Raw genomic sequence first — 19,419 nt, forward strand, 5'->3', positions numbered from 1 at the left:
GTTAAACATGTTATAGGCGGTAATGAAAAATAATAGGTTATACGTGACAAAACCGACGTGGAAATTTATTTAAAAAATAAATATTTCAGATTCCACTTCTGACGAAACACCTATTGAATATTAAATTCATCTTTTTGATTGATATACAGGCCACATTTGTTGATCTTTCAATCACAAACCACAAAGCAAAACCGTTCACAGAATTTAAGTCAACTTTAAGTTTGGATAATTTAGATAAATAAATCAACTTCAAGCTGTTCTCTATTTTTTTTTTTAAATTTTATTTAATTTAAGAGCTAGACAAAAAAACTTGTGCGCATGCGCAAGTAGGATGTAGCCGAGTTGTGACGTCATCAAATAATAACTTGGTCAAAAATCCGTAATTTCCATCCATAATGTAAGTATGAAGTTACGTCAAATATGTTATTTAAGAGCCACCGTTCTATTTTTATTTAAATTTCTACTCTTGGTGCTTAAAATAGACGTGTTTAAAGTTTATAAGACACGTTTTATTTGTCTATTAAAAATGAGCTAAAGCTAGTGAAATGGCTAATGCTAATGGCCAAAAACTACCATCTGATGAAAATATTTTCTCATTTGTACTGTTGTATATAATGTAAAACGGCTGTTTAGCTTCATGAAACTATAATATAATAGCAATTTAATTACAAGATTTCCATGCTAGCTGAAAAACGACATTTTACTCTTGTTTCTTTCTGTTAATGTATATTTCATCCATCCATCGTGTAGGTCTGTGAAGGACAGATGTGCTCCTGCACAAACATTCCCTGTTATCAGGTTTAAGGCTCTTAATTATGTCTTTGAGGTCAGTGTTTGGCACCAACAACTCACACATTATTAGTAATTTACCTGTAATAATGGTTTAGTCATTTTTCTGCTGGTGTGTGTGTGTGATTAATTCAGAGCAGCACCAGTCTAAAGGTACTGATGAATTTGCTGGCCTTGCCCCCACCCTACCTGGCAGACACCAGTGACCTGTACCCCCACAGTGGGAAGCTCTCTGAGGTCACGTACAGGACACCATGGGTCAGAGGTGGGCCAGTGTACCACTATTTTAACACCATCGCTCATAATAATAATAATAATAATAGCAAAAACGTTCATGTGCTTTAGTGAAACAACTCAGGATTATTAACTGCTTAATCAACTGTGTGTTTGACACAGGTACAAAAAGAAATACATTGTAAACTAGTGGCTTTTTGAGCTATTTGAACTGATTATCTCATTATTAATTATTAGGGGTGTCCCGATCCAATATTGATATAGGATATCAGTCCGATATCAGCAAGAAAACGAAGAATATCAGATTTTATTGGACTGCATCTAAAATCTCCAATATAAGCGCTCCGATATGTTTTTGTTATTTTTGTCCCCGCCCTCAGTTGTTCCCACCATATACCGACTGAGAACAATAGTCAACAATTCAATTTCACTTCAGTTATCTTTTACTGTTTGAGTAACGTCACCTGATCAAGCCTTTTCTAACATTCAACACTACAAAATAAGTAATAAAAGTATGTATGATTCGCACTGATATATCGTATCGATATCGGCCATTACTCAAGGCTGCAATATCGGTAACGTATGGGGACATCCCTATTACAGTAATTATAATACTTGATTTTATTTAAGCTACAGGCTGAATTACTTAAAACATCACATGCTACGAAGACACAAATGGTGATGAATTCATTCATTTATTTGAATGATTACAAATATATGAAAATTAATAAACAAATGAGAGAAAAAAAAACAAATGACAAATTTCAACATAATACATTTAACACGTTCGACAAAGGGATAGGAAGAAGCCTAGGTTTCTCAAGTCCTACCCCCATTCTACACCATTAACAAAGGCAAAATCCAATGAAATAAACACAATTGACAATACAAATAAATAATCAAATTTAGCTGTTAAAAAAAAAAAAAAAAATATGTGCCATTAACATCTGAGATGTACATTCTCCTTCCTCATTTCTTTATTTTTTCAAATATATATATTTTGTAAACATTTTTTAGACTGCATTATATTCATACTTTGTTTAATCATTTCATCAAGATAGTTCCACAAAACCACCCCACAAATACACATCATTTTTAAATTGGTCTGAGACATAATGCTGTTTCAAGTTTAGTTTCCCTTGAAAACTATAAATCTTTCATTCCATTCATATTGCACTCATCAAAACAGTTTCTGTATGTTTTAAGGTTTAAAAAAAAAGCACACTACTAAAATAATAGTAACAAATTAGTTTATTGGTTGATTAAAGCTGGATTTGTGATATTAGTTGTAGTTATTGCGATGCATGGACATGAAAACTTAAATTGGAAACTTGCAAATCATTTTAAGAACATTTACACACTTTCATGCAGCAGCTGTCATATTGATGATTGCCCTACATCAGACTTTGCATTTCACACATACTAAGAATATTCCTGCTTTTATGATTTTACGTGACAGAAAACGTGATCTCCAGCTGTAAAATCTTTATCAGTGGCTCCGTGCTTGAAGATCTGAGAACAACCAAACTGCCTGTGGATTTACCTGAAAGGTCGTTTTTCATTGAAACATGATGAAGTCATGAATGTGATTTTTTTTTTTTGTCAGTTTTAAACCTTACAGTTGTTAAATACCAGGTTTATTGTGACGGATGAGAAGTCAGACACAGTTGGACATCAGAATAAAGAATGTTCCATCAGTGATCCCTGGCAGGAAGTATTCTCTAAATGGACACTTGAACCCATGAAACCTGAAAGATCGATTAAAGGTAGAGTTTACATTCTTTACAGCAGGGGTTCTCAACCTTAGGGTCAGAACACTGGGAGGGGGTCGCCAGATGCCTTCAAGAAACTAAGAATATTTTTTGAACAATTTGAGCCCATTTTTACACCTTTTATACAACTACACCAAACTTGCCACATTTCAACCTATTTTCATCACTTTTTCTTGCCACATTTTGCTCCTTTTAATGTATTTTTGCTTCATTACTCCCATTTCTGCCACTTCTCCATCAAATTCCAATGCCTTTTCTGCACATTTTTACCACTTTCAAAATATTTTCAGTATTTATAAACCCTTCCCACCACTTTTCCACCTAATGTTGCATATCTTGACCCATTATTGTCACTTTTAACCTCTTCATCATATATTATGCATATTTTTTTTTTGACAATTTAATCACATTCATGATTTGTCATTTCTATTTGCCAGTTTAAACTAATTGTTCCTTCTTTTTAAGCCAATACTTTGAACCCTTTTTACCACTTTTTCTGTCCGTTTTTGCCCACTCTAATTTGCAAATTTTAACCAATTTCTTTGGTTTTTTTGGTCACTTTTAACCCATATTATTAGTGATTAAAACAAGGATTTACATCTTTGAGATGACTATATGCAATGGCATGAATAGCATTGAACTTACTGGAAAACAGTGGATATTAAGATAAATAGATAAATGTGGTTATCACAGATTCAGTGAACAATGGACCAGAAATAGCTTTCTTTACTCATTGGTTGTCACACATTTGGTTAACATAGAATTTATAGATAGAGTCTTAAGTTTTGATCCCATTTTTGCTTAATAAATCACTTCCACCATCCGTCACAGATCTCCGGTTAGAAGAGCTGGTAAGTGTTGACCATCTGTCACAGTTTAAAGGACATTTACCCAAACTGGAAGCCACACTGTCAAGGCTGAGGATGCTGCCCATTGAAGACCCTCTGCTGAACTCAGCAGGAAAACCCATTACTGAAGACGCCATGTTTAGGTGCCTCCTATTTTTCAATCTGCTGCTAATTGATATTAACACTATACTGTAAAAAATAAATAAATAGCTTACTAAAACTCATCTTTTGTTTTGCAGCTGTTTTAAACGATGTGAATCATATGAAAAAACATCTGATGTAGAAACCAAAAACAGGGAGATTTTTACAAATTGTGAGAAGTTTGTTAAAGAATCCCTGGACAAAGAAAATGTGAGTCAAACTGATACTGTAACTGTATTATTCTTTTTTTGTGATTTCATTATGCACTGCTAAAGCATGAAGTTCCATTACTGTATTGTTCTAATAATAACTATGAATGTGACGTATCTCACTTCCATCTCTGTAGCTGCTGCTGTTATCACCTATAGTGGACATGCCTCAGCCAATCTCAGACAACCTCACTGCCTTCTCAACCATCCGTGGTCAATGTTCTATTTCACCTGAACATCTGGACGAGAAACATACGATCCAGGAAGTGCTTCAAACAGGTTAGGAGTGGACAACATCTAAATGTTTCCACAGCAAAACATACTGAAAATTACTTGAGTGGATAAAAAAGAAACTGCATGTTTTTTTTTTTTTTTCAGCTTTTCCTTCAAACTATCAGTCAATGGATATCTGTCCGTATGATTTATCAGAAAAGGCTGATAAAGGAGACACAGTGAATGAGTGTTTGTTTGATTCACATTCAGCAGGCAAGTATTGAAAAGAAAAAAATAGATTAAAAAAGTAAACAATAAATATAAACAGGCCACATATAGTGATTTTACAACATTTACAAGTGTTGTAAAACTGGTCTTTTAGAGCATGTGATGCTTCCCTCTGAAATGGAGCTGGACCTGCCCATCACCCCGACTTTAAAAAGCAGTCAATTGAACGGCTTCCCATCCACATCTGAACTCCTGCAGGAACCAATGTCTCCTCTTGCTAAACTGTGAGTGACTATCATCTCAACAGGGATTTATTTATTTTATTTAATGGTGGCAATGGTGTTTAGATAATTGCGTGTTTCTATAATTAATTTAAAACTACATCAGATGTTAACATGTAAAGGATTTGATGAAACATCTCCACTCTCACTAAGGTCTTTGGTGTCAGCGAGAGCTCAGGAAGAGATGACGATGGCACTGTGGAAAGCAGAGAAACATCCACCCTTTGAGGTGCGCTTCATGCTAGCAGGTACGTAAGCTACACTAAATAATGGAGTGAGGCCTGTGGACAGCGTGATCATTTATGGCAGAGATGGACAACTTCAATCACAGATAAACTGTAATTATCTGATCAGAGGGCCACATTATCTACATGCATGTAATAAAGACCAATCTGAGCATTATTACAGGGAAGAACAAAGTTTGTGAACTTTGTGTGTTTTTGTTGTCAGTCAGTGTGTTTTTGGAGTCAGCTTGTGTATTTTTGTTGTTTTGTGTATATTTGTAGTCGTCTGGTCTGCTTCTGTTGTCCTTTTATCCTTTCATTCCATTCATATTGCACTCATCAAAGATAGATTGAACCAGCAGGTGGCGTATGAAAAGGTGCAAGAATAACTGGATAAATAAAAACACCAGATGAATAATACTTAAGTAAAAAACAAAACATCCTGGAATGAAAATTAATATTACATAAAAGGATAAAATAGAATAAAGTCAAGATTTTTGCATTCCTATAATGGACATAAACATGAACACTGGTCAGGTAAACATCTCATGTTTGTGCAAAATGATTTAACTAAACTTAAATAATTTTACTAAAATAAAAAATGCATCAGCGTGTCACGTTTATGACTGAAAACCTTCCATTTATTAAACTCTGGTATATTTACATATAGAGCCACATGTCATTGGGCCAGCAGTGGACTTCAAACCTTTGGCTGATGCCATGGAAGCTTTCAAACTCCAGAGAGTGAGTCTTACTGATGACCTGCCAGACCAGTGTGACACTGTCACAGGAGTCCTGCAACAGGTTTGGGGTTCCAACAGAGATTTCAAAGAGAGCCTAGAGACCTGCAGTTCTTCCATTGGGAAGGAAAGCATGGAGGACTTCCAAAAACTACCTCTTACACATGTGGATGGTAGGTGTCATTTAAACCATGTCTTTGGTAAGGTTTGCATCAGCTTTGTAATTAAATGTCAGTGCCATCAAGTTGGTAATTTACTGTTAAATAATTAAAAATACAACAGGTACTTAAGTACAGGATCCCCACGGTCAGGAAATTCCTGGAAAAGTTATGGAATTTGGAAAAACTGATTCTCCAGTCTTGAAAAGTCATGGAATATTTTAACTGTTTTGGAAAAGTTTTGGAAATATGTTAAACCCCAAAGACATTAAGCGTTATCTCAAAGTGAAAGTGCTGCACACCGGCAGCAGAACTGAACGTGAATCGTGACATCTTACAAATTCAAGTTAATTTGCTCTCCGCCTTACTTCAGCTAGCATACGCTAAAAACCAGGAAATGTATACGCAAAAAAAAAAAAAAAAGATCTTAGCGCTTCAGAATTAAGTTTGGTGAAACATTTTAGAAAAGTTTTGAAAAATCATTGTTAAAAAAGTGTGGGAACCCTGTAAGTATCTAATAAAACTAATAATCAAACTAATCTAAATGATGTTTACCTTGTGAAGCCTGATGTACAATTAGTGTAAATAAACTATGAAGATACCATTTCTACATTACGAATACACTGTATTACAGTGTTTCTCTAATGGTGGTAAACGATGGCACTATAGAGAGGGAAGAGTGGAAATTTAACAAATGAAAGCATTAAAAATATGGGGTTTGATAGTGTTTATTTTTAGTTAAAAATGATAATCATAACAATGATGATGAAATGATCTGGATTAGAACATAAACTGAAAACACAAGGGTCAGTCTTGGTGGAGGATGACAGAAAGTATAACAACTATGGAAATAAATCTGTTCAGGGGCACTAAATACTGTTTCGGGTTCTTCAAATGTGTGTTATTACTTATTCCATCATTATGCTCTATAGTGGTTTTTTTCATAGAATTCAGAGCAAAATGTTGTAGTCAGACAAAGGGAGTACGTGGATTCAGAAATAAAAGAAAGGGGTACTTGGGCCAAAAAAGTTTGAGAACTACTTGTATTGTATCAAATAATATGTTTAACCTTACAGAGTTAATAGTTTTCTTCTCGGCCCAAAGAGAGTAAAGAAAACAGTTTTTAGATCATTTAAAATAATTAATTACATGTTAAGTTCTGTAACTATTTCATTAATTTTTCTCTATTTTTAGTGGGATCTCTCACACTGAATTTTCCAGAGAAAACTCCACCCGTTAACTTTGCATCCCAGAAGAGCGTTAATATTCCTACTATCAGCTCAAACGGAAAAGAAAAAGAACCTGATGCCACAACCAGCACTGAGGAGGTTTTAAACGAGGGGCCTTCAGGATCATCTGCTCACACAAACATCATCAACAGCGTTAGACGGCAGGCCCAGCTCCGTTCAGAGGGAGGGCACAACTCCAGAGCGCTGAACACGGATCAGCGTAGAACTCAGCAGCCTGAGAGGGATCACGACCCTCTGTCTGCTTTCTTATCTCTGAGATCACAGCAGGCGGCTGCAGAGAGCGCTACACCTCAGAGCCCAGCAACATCTGCAGGTGCTGCACATCTGTTTCTGTACAAAGCCTAACAAGCATTTCTAATGACCTATGACAGTATATTTATATTTGTATCTTTTTTTCTACTGTGGTTATATTATTTTCTAATATTCAACAACCTTCATTGACTAACAATAAGTCCTCAGACTGTTTTAGATCTCTTAACAAACATTTATGTGTCAGTTAAACTTAAGAACAGGGTTTTGTGTCGTTGAAACACAACATGAACAATCATGTTTGATTTTTACTTACTCAAATCATGTGTTGATAAGTTAACATAAACACAGGCATGGCTCTTTGCTTACCTCCTTCACATCTTATATTTATGTCTTAGAAAAAATAATTAACTAAAGAAATAGCATAAGGGGCTCGCTTGTTATTTGGAGTAAAAAAGTAGCGACATATGGTACATTATTTGAAAAGAAGGTATGATTAATGTAAAAAAAACAAACAATTATTGCATGGTTTCTGTGTGAGTATGTTATACTGCATTGATTGTTTATTCACATTATAGTTTTTAAATTGTTAGTATATTGAGACTTTGTTAACGTTTAGGTTATGAAATATAGAAAAAATTAAAGGGTTAGGATTAGATAAGTTTATACTTCATCCTACTCCTTTTCGTTCATGTAAACTGAGATGCGTAAGAATTTAAAAATGTAAGATACTGTTTTGTTGTCATTTCGTGATGTTAATATATTTTATTTTAAACTGTCTTTAATTTGTCATTTACATGATCGACATAAATAAATCAAAATGTCTAAATAGTGAGAATAAAAAATATTTTTAGAAAATATTTTTAAAATAGAATCAAGTATTGCACAACTTGATTAGTTTGTAAAGATCACTTACGGAACCTGGAATGTGCTACCCAGGATGAATAATGGCTTCCCCTATTGTAATAATTAGAGCTAAATTAGCCTTATAAAGGAGAAAATATAGTCACACTGATATAATCGCCTGTTTATCAACTGTAGATGTATGTATGCGTCCACAGAAAGCGTGCAGCTGAAGCAGCAGACTGTAGAGCACATACAAACACCAGGAAGGAGGCCTGCAGCAGCTTTGGGAACTATTGTGACAGGAAGTGCTACTAGAGAGCAGGAAGTTACTGAACAGATGATGCCTGAGGAAAAACCAGACAGCACCGTGGTGCAAGTTCAAGCTACAGGTACGACATATTAGAGCTGGGCGATATGGATGAAAATGTATGTCTCAATATTTTGTCTCAAAATGTCGCTATACGATGTATATCTTGATATTTTTAACTCAAAAAAGTTTTAACAGAAAGACAACTTTGGGTCAAATTTGCTAATGAAAAATGCCATGCAGTCACATTTACTAACAAACAGATGCACAATATGACAAAGGACAGCATGTGTGAGTGAGGTCTGTAGTGTGGCTTGTTTAGGGGAAGGTCTGGGTTAGGACATTCAGCAATCCATCTAACTGGGCTTTTCATGCTGTTCTGAGACATAGTGAAAGCAACTCCTAAAACAAGTATTTTAATCCAAAATAAGCTATAAAGTAACAATGTATCCATATAGGCGATATTCAAATTTTCTAAATCGCCAAAATGGAAAACTCGACATATCTTGAATCTCGATATATTGCCCAGGCCTACAACATATCCATTAAATGTCAGATAAAGGAATAAATCAGACTCTCAGTTTTATTCAGTATTCTGATCTATATTCACTTAAAGTTGATCATTCAATGTAACTCATACAACAGACGGTCGTTTTACTCTTTATCCCTGGCCAATTTGAACTGAAAGCAAAGCCAGAATCGTCACCACAACCTCTGTGTTTTGTTACAGACAGCCAGCAGCAAGCCTTCTGTGAACTCCTGGCTTTTGCTCAGCCTTGTTTGAAAGCTGCCAAAAAACTTGGGCTGAACTTTCCAATGTGGGTTGACTTCAGCAGCCTGGCCCCCGACCAAACACACTTTCTCCTCAAACAACAGGAGAGGGCGCTCTACAGGACTGCTGAAGGAAGCCCGAAGCTGCTCCAAGGTACAATAATGACTATCTACCACTGATGACAGTCTTTCTAAACATGTTTGTGTTCCACACAGACCAAGAACTGCTTTTCAACCAAGCAGCTTTGATTCATGTGTTGGTGACGTTTAAGGAGCTGCTGTTGAAGTGTGACCTCGGTACTGCAGTGGGTCAGTATAGGTCACTTCATTTGTTTTTTGTGTTTACTCAGTTTTTATTGATAAATCTGACATATGGTATGATTTCATTAATAAAAACCATAGTTAGATTTATGTTTAAATATTGCCAAAGTGCATTGTCTTTAACAATAATGTTATGCATATAAGTTCACCAAAAGAGAACCCATTAAAAATATGCATTATTTTGTCTTCCCTGTTGAAACATAAAGACTTTCTCACAGCACGTGTGTCAAAGTCAAGGCCCGGGGGCCAAATCCAGCCCGTTAGAGGATCCAATTTGGCCCGCAGCAGAAAGCAAAAAAAAGTCAGAGAACCCATGAATAATTGTGTAAATTACCAACTAATTCAGTTTTAGATATCACCAAAATAATACACAAATTCAATGAAACACCACAATATTAGCAGGGCTTACATAACCCTTACGCTTATATCACATGATGGCAGTCATTTTTAATCTGAAATTTTTAAAATAACTCAATTGGGCGACCGTGGTTCAGGTGGTAGAGGGTCGTCCTCTGATCGAGAGGTTGGGGGTTCGATCCCAGTACCTGACTATGTGTCGAAGTGTCCTTGGGCAAGACACTGAACCCTAAGTTGCTCCCAGTGGTCGACTCGCGCCTTGCATGGCAGTCCTGTCCCACTGGTGTGTGAATGTGAGAGTGATTGGGTGAATGAGCTGATATGTAAAGCGCTTTGAGACTGCTTCAGTGTGGGGATAAAGCGCTATATAAATCAAGTCCATTTACCATTTACCATTCAATTCTTCAAAAATCATGCAATTTTCTTCAAATGATTCCACAAAATCTCTCTAAATTACATTAAAATTATTCCACAAAAGTAAAAAATAAATATATCTGTCAATTACTGCATTGATATTATTGGCGCCTTACATATTTTATAATTTATTTAATCATGGAAGTGCAAACTAGAGCACAATAATGAGTAAATTACTAATTTTCCTGCCTAAAATCTGTGGCCCACTTAAAATAAACTGCTGTGTCTTTGGCCCCTGAACTAAAATGAGTTTGACACCTGTGCTGTAGAGTATCTGACCAAGGCAGCAGAGACGTGTGAGGAGCCCAGTCTGAAACAGCTGCTGAGGAGGCTGAACATCGTCCTTCATCTCAGTGAAAAGAAGGAGGAGTCCAACTTTAAACTGCTGAAGATGCAGCAGCTGCTTAGTGAACAACTGCACAGCAGGAATGGACTGAACATCACTCAGAAAGTTTGAAAACCCAAATTTATAATTTACATGTTAAACCTTCAACACAGCAGTAGTTTATAATGCATATTTCTGTGTGGTTTGTCTTTATGTAGATTCTAGTGATCATGTCAGTTGACTCGGATGAAAGTAGATCATTAATCATCAACGGTTTAAAGCTTGTGACTGGTGAGCACTTTGATATCTTTGTGTCTTTCATTTCTAAATAAAGAATTGTGTGGCCGAATTCAAACTGGTTAAGCACATTCATTGCAAACACTTTAACTGGTGAAAATACATGATTGTGTCTTTATTTCAGATCTCAATGTGACTGCAGTTTTTCCAAAAGATGGAGATAAAAAGTTGTGTGGAGCGAGTGTGGTCAGTAGGTAAAGCATGTACCGCTTTTCTTTACCCACATTTTGTTGCAAATCATGGATTTTGTTTAAAGGTGTTCACTTCAGGGTTGGAGTCAATTATAATTGTTATTGCATAATTGGTTATTAATTACAATTATGATGTAATCATAATTGAATTGTAATTGAGTTCAGATAATTGACTTTGTAATTGGCATGGAAATTCTGTAAAAACTAATTTATTTACAATTTAATTAAACACAAAACTGTGGAACCATGTTACAGTTCTATGGATTACACATATATAATTAACAATTATTAAATTATGTTTCAGATCAACTTTTGCCACCACCTACCTAGAATTTAAAAATTATTTTTCGGGGTATACTGACCACTGCCACCCGAGGGGCTGCCAATTGCAGGCGCCAGGGGAGCAGATGGAATGGGGGTAAGGGACTTGCTCAACATCCCACAGTGATTGCCCGGGTGAGATTCGAACCGGCGACCCTCCGATTACAAGCCCACTTCTTGAACCCAATTTTTTTTGGTGTATTTTAAGGTCAAAACTGACCTGTTATCATAAGAGATGCTAAAAGAAAGCTAACACAAGAGGAAAGTTACATTGTATGGGCTTATTTATTAAAGGCTCAGTAAATGTGATTAATAATCATATTTGACTTTTAATTGAACATGGATAATTGAAGATGTAATTGTAACTGACCCCAACCCTGGTTCACACACTATCATTCAAGTAATAAAGAAGCTTCTACCTCTGTGTGTCGTTGTGATCCTCCAGTGTGCAGAACAGTGCATGTGTGGTTGTGTATGAGCAACACATCGGCCCCGACTTCCCCTGGACTTGTTTCTCTCTGGTTGTGGAGTTCGACCATCCAGGCCCATCTCCGTGGTCCAAACTCTGCAAGGAGAGAAACATCAGCCACTTCAGCTTTAACACCAGCATCCCTGACACAGGTCTGCCTCTGTATGCAGCTTAATAACCTCTATTTATAATCTGTTGTTTTCTTCCACGTCTGTGTGTGTGTGTGTCCCATAAAGAGGATTGGAAAAGCCCTTGGTGTCTGGAGGACAGTATACCCTACGTGGTGTTTGTAACTGAGGGGCTCCTCAACTGTCCCCTGCTGCTGCAGACACTTGAGTCAAGGTGAGATAACCTTAAATATTATGTAGGTAATAATCATTGCATCGTTTTAGCACCAATAAACAATTGGTTTGTCCAAATTAGCCATGTTGAAGTCAAGTAGGTGTTTATGTAACCGTCTTTTGCTTTTAAAATCCATTTAAAATGAGGTATTATAAAATTCAGAGACCTAATTAAATTTAAAATTGTGCAGACTTAGTTTAAACACTTACCAAACACTTCATAATTTAGAAAAAGTTATATAAGCAGATGGACTAAATAATATTATTTGTTGGTTTGAGTGGGTGCACTCCCCAGTTATGATATATTTCTCATTATTTTCTGCTGTCATATTGTACGATATGTTAAAGAAAACCACAGAGGGGCAGTATGGACAGAATCGCCTGAATGTAGCTATATCCATGCTTTTCTATGTTCTGGAGTGACTATTATTGTGAATAATGTTTGTGATGGAAATATACATTTCTAAATGAAAAGAGAATTTCAAAAAGAAGAGGTTTTATTTGATGTGCATGTCTTATAAGAAGCTCCCTGTCTAATATTGGATTTAAAGGTTTATTTTTACTTTTTAAACATGCATGTGCTTATAGATCTAATAACCTATATGAAGATGTAAGGAGGGGCTTCCTTCAGCCATTTCTCAAACTCGCACTCTTTTTTTTTTGCTTTTTTTAATTTTTTTTTACATTTATTGCCTGTTTATAAGCTTGCAGAGATAAATACAAACAAGTAAATTCATAGTGTTCTAACTTTTCTGATCGTGCCTTTTGTCGCTTTGAAACATGTGACTTTTACTGCAGCTATAATGTTACTGTGCTGGAGAGGAGCTACTGTCCATCCCTGCAGATGCTTGGAAGCACCAACAACTATTCTGTGGTTACAGTGGATGAGAGTACGGCCATAATCATTCAGGTATGATTGACATTTGCACTCAATGACTAAAGTTTAATACAAAAACCAATACCGAGGTATGCGGATTTACCTCTGCTAATCAGTAACCCTGTGTGTGTGTGTGTGTGTGTGTGTGTGTGTGTGTGTGTGTGTGTGTGTGTGTGTGTGTGTGTGTGTGTGTGTGTGTGTGTGTGTGTGTGTGTGTGTAGGACCAGGGCGAGCTGTCCCAGGACCGAGTCAGTGATGCTCTGGTCATGAGGCTGACTGCTGTCTCTCTTCAGTACAGTCACTGTTGGCTCATTCTATACTGCCCAGACAGCCAGGGTGGAGGGTGTGTCTAAACACACACAGACTTTAAAACACACTAACCAATATCTGCTTCCTTCCACCAAACCAATGACTCAATCCCTGCTTCTGTGTGTGGATTATTGTAGATTTTCCAGTGAAGCCTTCAGCAGCTTGGTGTTGGTTTATTCCTCTTTGGTGCTTTTTGGAATGTCTGACAATCTGCACGTGAAGGTAGAAACTAATAACTACAATTTCTGAATAAATAAAACAACAGATTAGTAGAATAAGTTATCATTTGGATATTTATCACTCAAAAAGTGACAATCTTCATTTGTTTCTGTTCTTACTTTAAGGTGCTGATAGTATGGGATGTGTTGGAACTGGCGAAGTGGATCCGTCAGATCTGTTTCCACAGTTTGATGTCGAGTAACAAGGACTCTCTGAGCTACCTTGACAGGGACTGGCTGTCTGTGATGCCTTCAGAGGTATCTATAAGAACGTGAAAAAGCTCTTGAACTGATTAAATCTGTAATATACTTAACAATTAGCATCTTATCCGCCATTTTTACTCTATCTGATCCTTACTGACCAATAACACCAACACTCTAAACAATTGTATTATTTGGCTTCCCTACAATAGGGTCATTATTTTTGTCATTTCAATAAATGGCCCACGCACTTTGGTCTACAAAAAATTCTGGCATTTTAACAATTGATCCGTTATTTATTAATAGGCACATTATACATTTTTAATTTGATCGAATGAATACTTTTTGAGATATGGCCAATTTAATGAAGGGGGTAGGTGTCAATTTTCTCACATTCCTTATTTGTCTTCCATTTTCAGCTTCCAATATCTCAGGAACTACATCACATAGTTAACTGAAATTTGAGTTATGAACATAGACTGTTCACATCACTAATGATATATGCATTGGTTCTTGGGTGACGTCTCTTGAAATCTAAAAAAAAAAAAAAAATTTTTTTTTTTTTACTATTTCCATTGGCCCACGACTGCATGTGGGAACGTAAGAAAAAAATCTCATGACATGGAATGACCCAATAATATTCTGTGGTCAATTCTCCGACTTATTTTCTGCATGTGTTTCCTCTAGGATGAAATGTGCCTCTCACAGTTTCATTGCATCAACCCATTGGTCAGTCAGTTGATGCTACACAAAGCCCCGTCTCTCAAGTGGCTCCTCGGTGCTTCTCTATCTCAGCTAAAGGAACTGTTTCCAGAAGTGCCACACAAGGTCCTCAAGGTGAACCAAAGCTTCTAGTCACACGTTATGGAAAAATGGAGCAAAGCAATCAACAAATTCCAGATAACAATCCAGAGTTCCAAAAAGAAAGCCACATTTTTATATTGTACAGAACTTGTTTTTGTCCATAATGGTTCAAAAAGTAGACAGAATCTTCTTATCTTTCACTTTTTCTGCTTGTAGCTTTTCACTGACACCACCTCCTTGTACCAACTTCAGCCTGATGTTACTGAAACAAAACCAATCAGTCCACTAAAAGATCTGTGGACCCAAAACATTAACCCTGAGTGTTCTCCTAAGCCAAAACTGCTCCAAGACATCAGTCACTTGTTTGGAGCTGCGAGTGCAGAGGGTGTTTTTGGTGAACATGAGGCTTACGCCACAGTAACCAATGGCAGCACAGATTTCAGAATGAACCCAAGTCCTTCCTTTGCCAGCTCTCAAGTTTCCCTCCAGGAGAGCTGGACTGGGAGTGATCCATGGAGACCAGACGACAAGGAGACGTTGTGGTCAAAGCTCCCAGGCTGGAAAAGCAGAGCCAAAGCTTTTGGAAGAGATGTTCAAAGAACAAGTGATGAGCATATTGCAACTTCCAGTCTATACACACCCAACAGTCCATTTGAACTGGATTCTTCATGGCAGGAGCCAATGGCCAATCAGAAGTACTCAGGCCCTACATTATATAGTGAGCTCCAGCATCCCAGCTGTCCCAGTGCCCTGAGCCTTCCAGCACCAGCAACGTGGAGCCACGGCTTGGTCAAGAGTGAAAGGATGAATGAAGCTGCAGCTGTGAATGGCTCCAGATGTTGGAGAGGACAGGAGAGGAAGAGAAGCCCAGAGGATGCTCGCCTCGTCAGGACAGGTAAACTCAGCGAGCCTATAGCACGTGTGTCAAACTTAAGGCCCGGGGATCAAATCTGGCCCTTCAGAGCATTCAGTTGGACCCACAGTGGAATGCAAGGAAGACAGAAAACAGAATCATTGTGTAAATAACTCAAAAATTCAATAAAGCGCCACGATATTTTCAGAGCTCACAGTTTTCCCTTATATCACATGATGGCAGACATTGTTTATCTCAAATTTTTGAAAGAACTCAAATGTTTTTTGAAAATCCTGCAATTTTCACAAATTTTCACGAAATTAAACAAAAGTTGGTCATAGGGACTTATAGTTGTCATCTATTGCCTGATATTGTAGCTACCTGACATTCTTTATATATTATGTATACATGGAAGTGCAAACTAGGCCACATTAATGTTAAAATTACCGATAATGTGCAGCCCACGTGAGATCAAACTGGTCCATATGAATTAAAGAGCCTATAGTATGATTACACTCATCTGACACAGGAGAAAGGCAACAGAAAGAGACTTTTTATGTCAGCATTTGTTAAATCTACCACCTAATCTAAACAATAGGTCTCATGCAACAGCGTTTTCTTCATTTTTTATTTATTATGAATGATCCCAACTTAGCACGATTATTCCATGTGTTGCCTTTAAACTGTGTTTTTAAAAACCCTTTAATGATAACTAAGGTTAACTACAAACTTATAATAATTCTATGTAAAGGCTATAGTGTCAGACAAACCTCATGGCTAAACTTTTCTTGTACCCTCTACTGTAGAAGAGTTGCATGTTCATGTTTGAATTAGCACCGAGTTTAATACTGCAGGAGCCAAAAAGGAAAGCATAACCTTGAATAAAAAAGTTTAAACCAGTGTGCATGGTAAAACTTCCTTATGTGACGAGTTACTCAATAACTCACCATTTCAAACACAAAGGATTGCAATGATTCACTAGGTTATTAAGTTACTATATCCAGCAGATAAAGATAGTTTTATTTAGTGGTATTTTAATTCATGACGATACCAGAGGTTTGAATTTAAGCAGGATACATAACCCTGAGTCTAAAACATTCAAACATTACAATTTCTCGTAAGAGATGATTAATATCATGAGTAAAAAACAAATAAAAAATATGAATTTTTTGACATTTCTATTAAAGTGGAATGCACTGATAATTCCCTGTATTTGTTTTGTAGTGTTGACGCCGCTGAAGAAGGGAAGGTTGAGTTACGAGCGTGTTCCTGGCAGAAGTGACGGACAGACGAGGCTCCGCCTATTTTAAACATGGACAAGAAATAAAAACTCAACATACAGGAATGTATTGAAAAAAAACTTTTAGTCGTTTAGAGTATTTAAACTAAGATCCATTTTATTTACTTTTTTCTAGACATGAAATATGGGGGGTTTTTTTTGCATTGATCATTTAGTTATTCAAGTTCTGTGTGTATACACTTGTACTTTATGCTGACAATTTGAGCTTTGACGTGTTCTGACTGATGTTTAAAAAGTTAAAGTTTCAATGCACAATGCAAAAACAAGTTAAGTCCAACATTTTCAAGCAGTGCCCAAAGTTAATTGATCAACAGCTTGCGTTAAACTACAGTTTGTTATAAACTGCACACAAGCATTGGAAAGCAAAGCTCTTTGTTTTTTTTTGTTTTTTTTTTAATCAAACCAAATAAACAATTATAACTTCACACGTGCTTTGAGTTTCTCCTGCACTGAGCATGCTCAGTGGTGAAAGTCAGAAGTGTGATTTATGGTTGGAGGAGTAGGAGGAATAGGAGGGAGGGTGTTTCCCAGCTGAACGGTAGCTGATAAAGTCTCACTTTAGCAGCTTCAGTGCTGGAGCTCCTTTTTTCTTACAATTTAGTGAAGCAATCCCCTTATCGTGCTCTCTCAGCATGTGGAGAGAGTGCTTATCTTCACGAGCCAGCAGAGGCAAGCCTGCTCCCTCAGGAATGATCCCCAGACAAAGACGACCCCGGGGACACCGACTCACCCCCCCCCCCACCCAACACACCCCCACTTCTCCCACACCCCTCGATCTCTGGACAGCCAAACTGAGCCAACATTGGTCCTCCACCATCAATAACACCTCCGTTCTTCCCCCTTCAACATATCTCTCCTTCCATGGCACGCTGGACAAAGAGAGAAACGTTTTTTTTAAAGGCGCAAGAACAAAAGCAGGACGGTCAAATGAGTCTGGGTGTGAAGGCGAGGTGAGCAGCAGCCTAATGGTGCAGTAATGGCCTCAGACTGGAGCCCAGTGCTGAATGGGACAGCAGCAATGTGGTGGGAATGATGTGGCTGTTCAAACTCAAGCATAGCTCACACACACACACACTGTTATCTCTCACTACAGGCTGCAATTAACCTTTAGCTTAAACACACCTCCAACTGACCACCTGCTATATAATAACTTCACCCAGTCTAATCCATTCAGAAACACTTTTACTGGTAAATATCCAGTCATGGTGAAGTCAAATGATTGTATTCTTTTACCCATTTCTAAAACAAGCCAATGTTTGACTAGTTTCACAAAGCATGATTAACATTTATAATAGAAATATGATGTGTATGGGTTTAAATTACAAAATAAAAGTGGTTTGGGAATTCCTGAACACTTCATGTGCTTTTAATTTATTATGAAATTAAAGTAGATTTTGTCTGATAGTTTTTGAAAATGCCTCATCTTTTGCAGCACTTGTATCTAAACATACAAATAGAAATCTTTAGCTAAAATAAGGCCAAAATTAATGGTGTGGTCTATTCCCTGGGCCCCGTTTTTTGTTGATGTATTTGTTGTCTTAGAGTTAATAATTGACCCGTAATCTTTCTTCACGTACGATAACAGTTATGACATTGAATTAAAATTGGATGTAATTTGATGAATTTAAAGAAAGAAAATTATTAAGGATTTAATAACTGCCAAAAATCTGTCACATGCGTCAAACTCAAGGCCCGGGGGCCAAATCTGGCCCTTTAGACCATCCAAATTGGCCCACAGGAGAAAGTTAAAATTATTGTCAAAATTACCAAATAATTCAGTTGTAATAATGTAGCAAATTCAATGAAACTCCTCAATATTTGGATTATTGCACATCCACATGACTACAGTTGTTTTAAAATCTCAAAGTGTTTTAAGAATTTCCCTGAAATTTTTCATAATTTCCCCAAATCCAACAAAAATTGGTCACAAAATCAATTCAATTTAAAAGAGAAAATTCGGTCTCAAGCACTTCTACCTGTATGATGTAAGTCGTGAATGACTTGCTGTAGTGACACCTTTAAAAGGAACAAACAGAAAAGGTGTATTTAAAGATAGAACTGAATGGAAACTTTTTGCACGATCAGGAAAATGTCAAAATTACCAAAGAATAAAAGAAAGAATCAAACCCTGGAGTTTGATTAAAAAAGAATCTCATTCCTAAACACTGGACATTCACAGCACAGTTAAACAAAATAACCATTAAGTGGTTATTAAACAAAAATTAGTCACAAAATTAATTCAATTTAAAATAAGATCCTGCAGGGACGGATATCTGTCACTTATTGCCTGGATATTGTCGGCGCCTTACATACTTTATGTACTATTTATACGTCGTGTAAAGTGTAAACTTGGGGACATTAATGTTGAAATTGCTTGTTTTCCTGCCTAAAATCTGCATCCCAGTGAAAATCAAACTACTACTTATTTGGCCTCCAAACTAAAATGCGTTTGACACCCCTGCTGCATGTGCATCATTGTTGATAACACATCTAACTAGTAAAGTAGCATTACGTTAAGCTTAAGTAAATGCAGTCCAAATTGACTCAGTCAAGCTCACCTG

The 19,419-nt window shown here is 36.8% G+C and overlaps 1 protein-coding gene across 4 annotated transcripts; it reads left to right on the plus strand.

Annotated features, from left to right (window-relative positions):
- The first annotated feature begins 326 nt into the window (after nt 1–326).
- Nucleotides 327–16,983, plus strand: shoc1 (shortage in chiasmata 1). Of its 4 annotated transcripts, none has more exons than XM_028457876.1 (28): nt 327–397; nt 751–826; nt 925–1,054; nt 2,483–2,573; nt 2,659–2,789; nt 3,627–3,786; nt 3,883–3,994; nt 4,131–4,272; nt 4,372–4,479; nt 4,589–4,718; nt 4,869–4,963; nt 5,610–5,852; nt 7,032–7,400; nt 8,398–8,571; nt 9,220–9,414; nt 9,477–9,569; nt 10,622–10,803; nt 10,896–10,968; nt 11,099–11,168; nt 11,932–12,107; nt 12,192–12,297; nt 13,095–13,206; nt 13,395–13,516; nt 13,620–13,704; nt 13,827–13,958; nt 14,589–14,738; nt 14,922–15,600; nt 16,783–16,983. In XM_028457876.1, coding segments are annotated over exons 1-28 (4,224 nt in total). In that variant the 5' UTR covers nt 327–395; the 3' UTR covers nt 16,869–16,983. The 4 variants fall into 4 exon arrangements, with proteins under 4 accessions (XP_028313677.1, XP_028313679.1, XP_028313681.1 ...); XM_028457878.1 differs by having other exon boundaries at nt 9,477–9,557; XM_028457879.1 differs by having other exon boundaries at nt 336–397; nt 930–1,054.
- The last annotated feature ends 2,436 nt before the right edge of the window (nt 16,984–19,419 follow it).

Source organism: Gouania willdenowi, chromosome 9, assembly GCF_900634775.1.
Source record: "Gouania willdenowi chromosome 9, fGouWil2.1, whole genome shotgun sequence".
Classification (NCBI taxonomy): Eukaryota; Metazoa; Chordata; class Actinopteri; order Blenniiformes; family Gobiesocidae; genus Gouania; species Gouania willdenowi.

Bases quoted from the DNA above. Each gene is read 5' to 3' on its own strand.
- shoc1 (XM_028457876.1), top strand. The intron at 3,995-4,130 runs GTGAGTCAAACT...CCATCTCTGTAG, and splicing joins AATCCCTGGACAAAGAAAAT to CTGCTGCTGTTATCACCTAT. The intron at 11,169-11,931 runs GTAAAGCATGTA...GTGATCCTCCAG, and splicing joins GGAGCGAGTGTGGTCAGTAG to TGTGCAGAACAGTGCATGTG.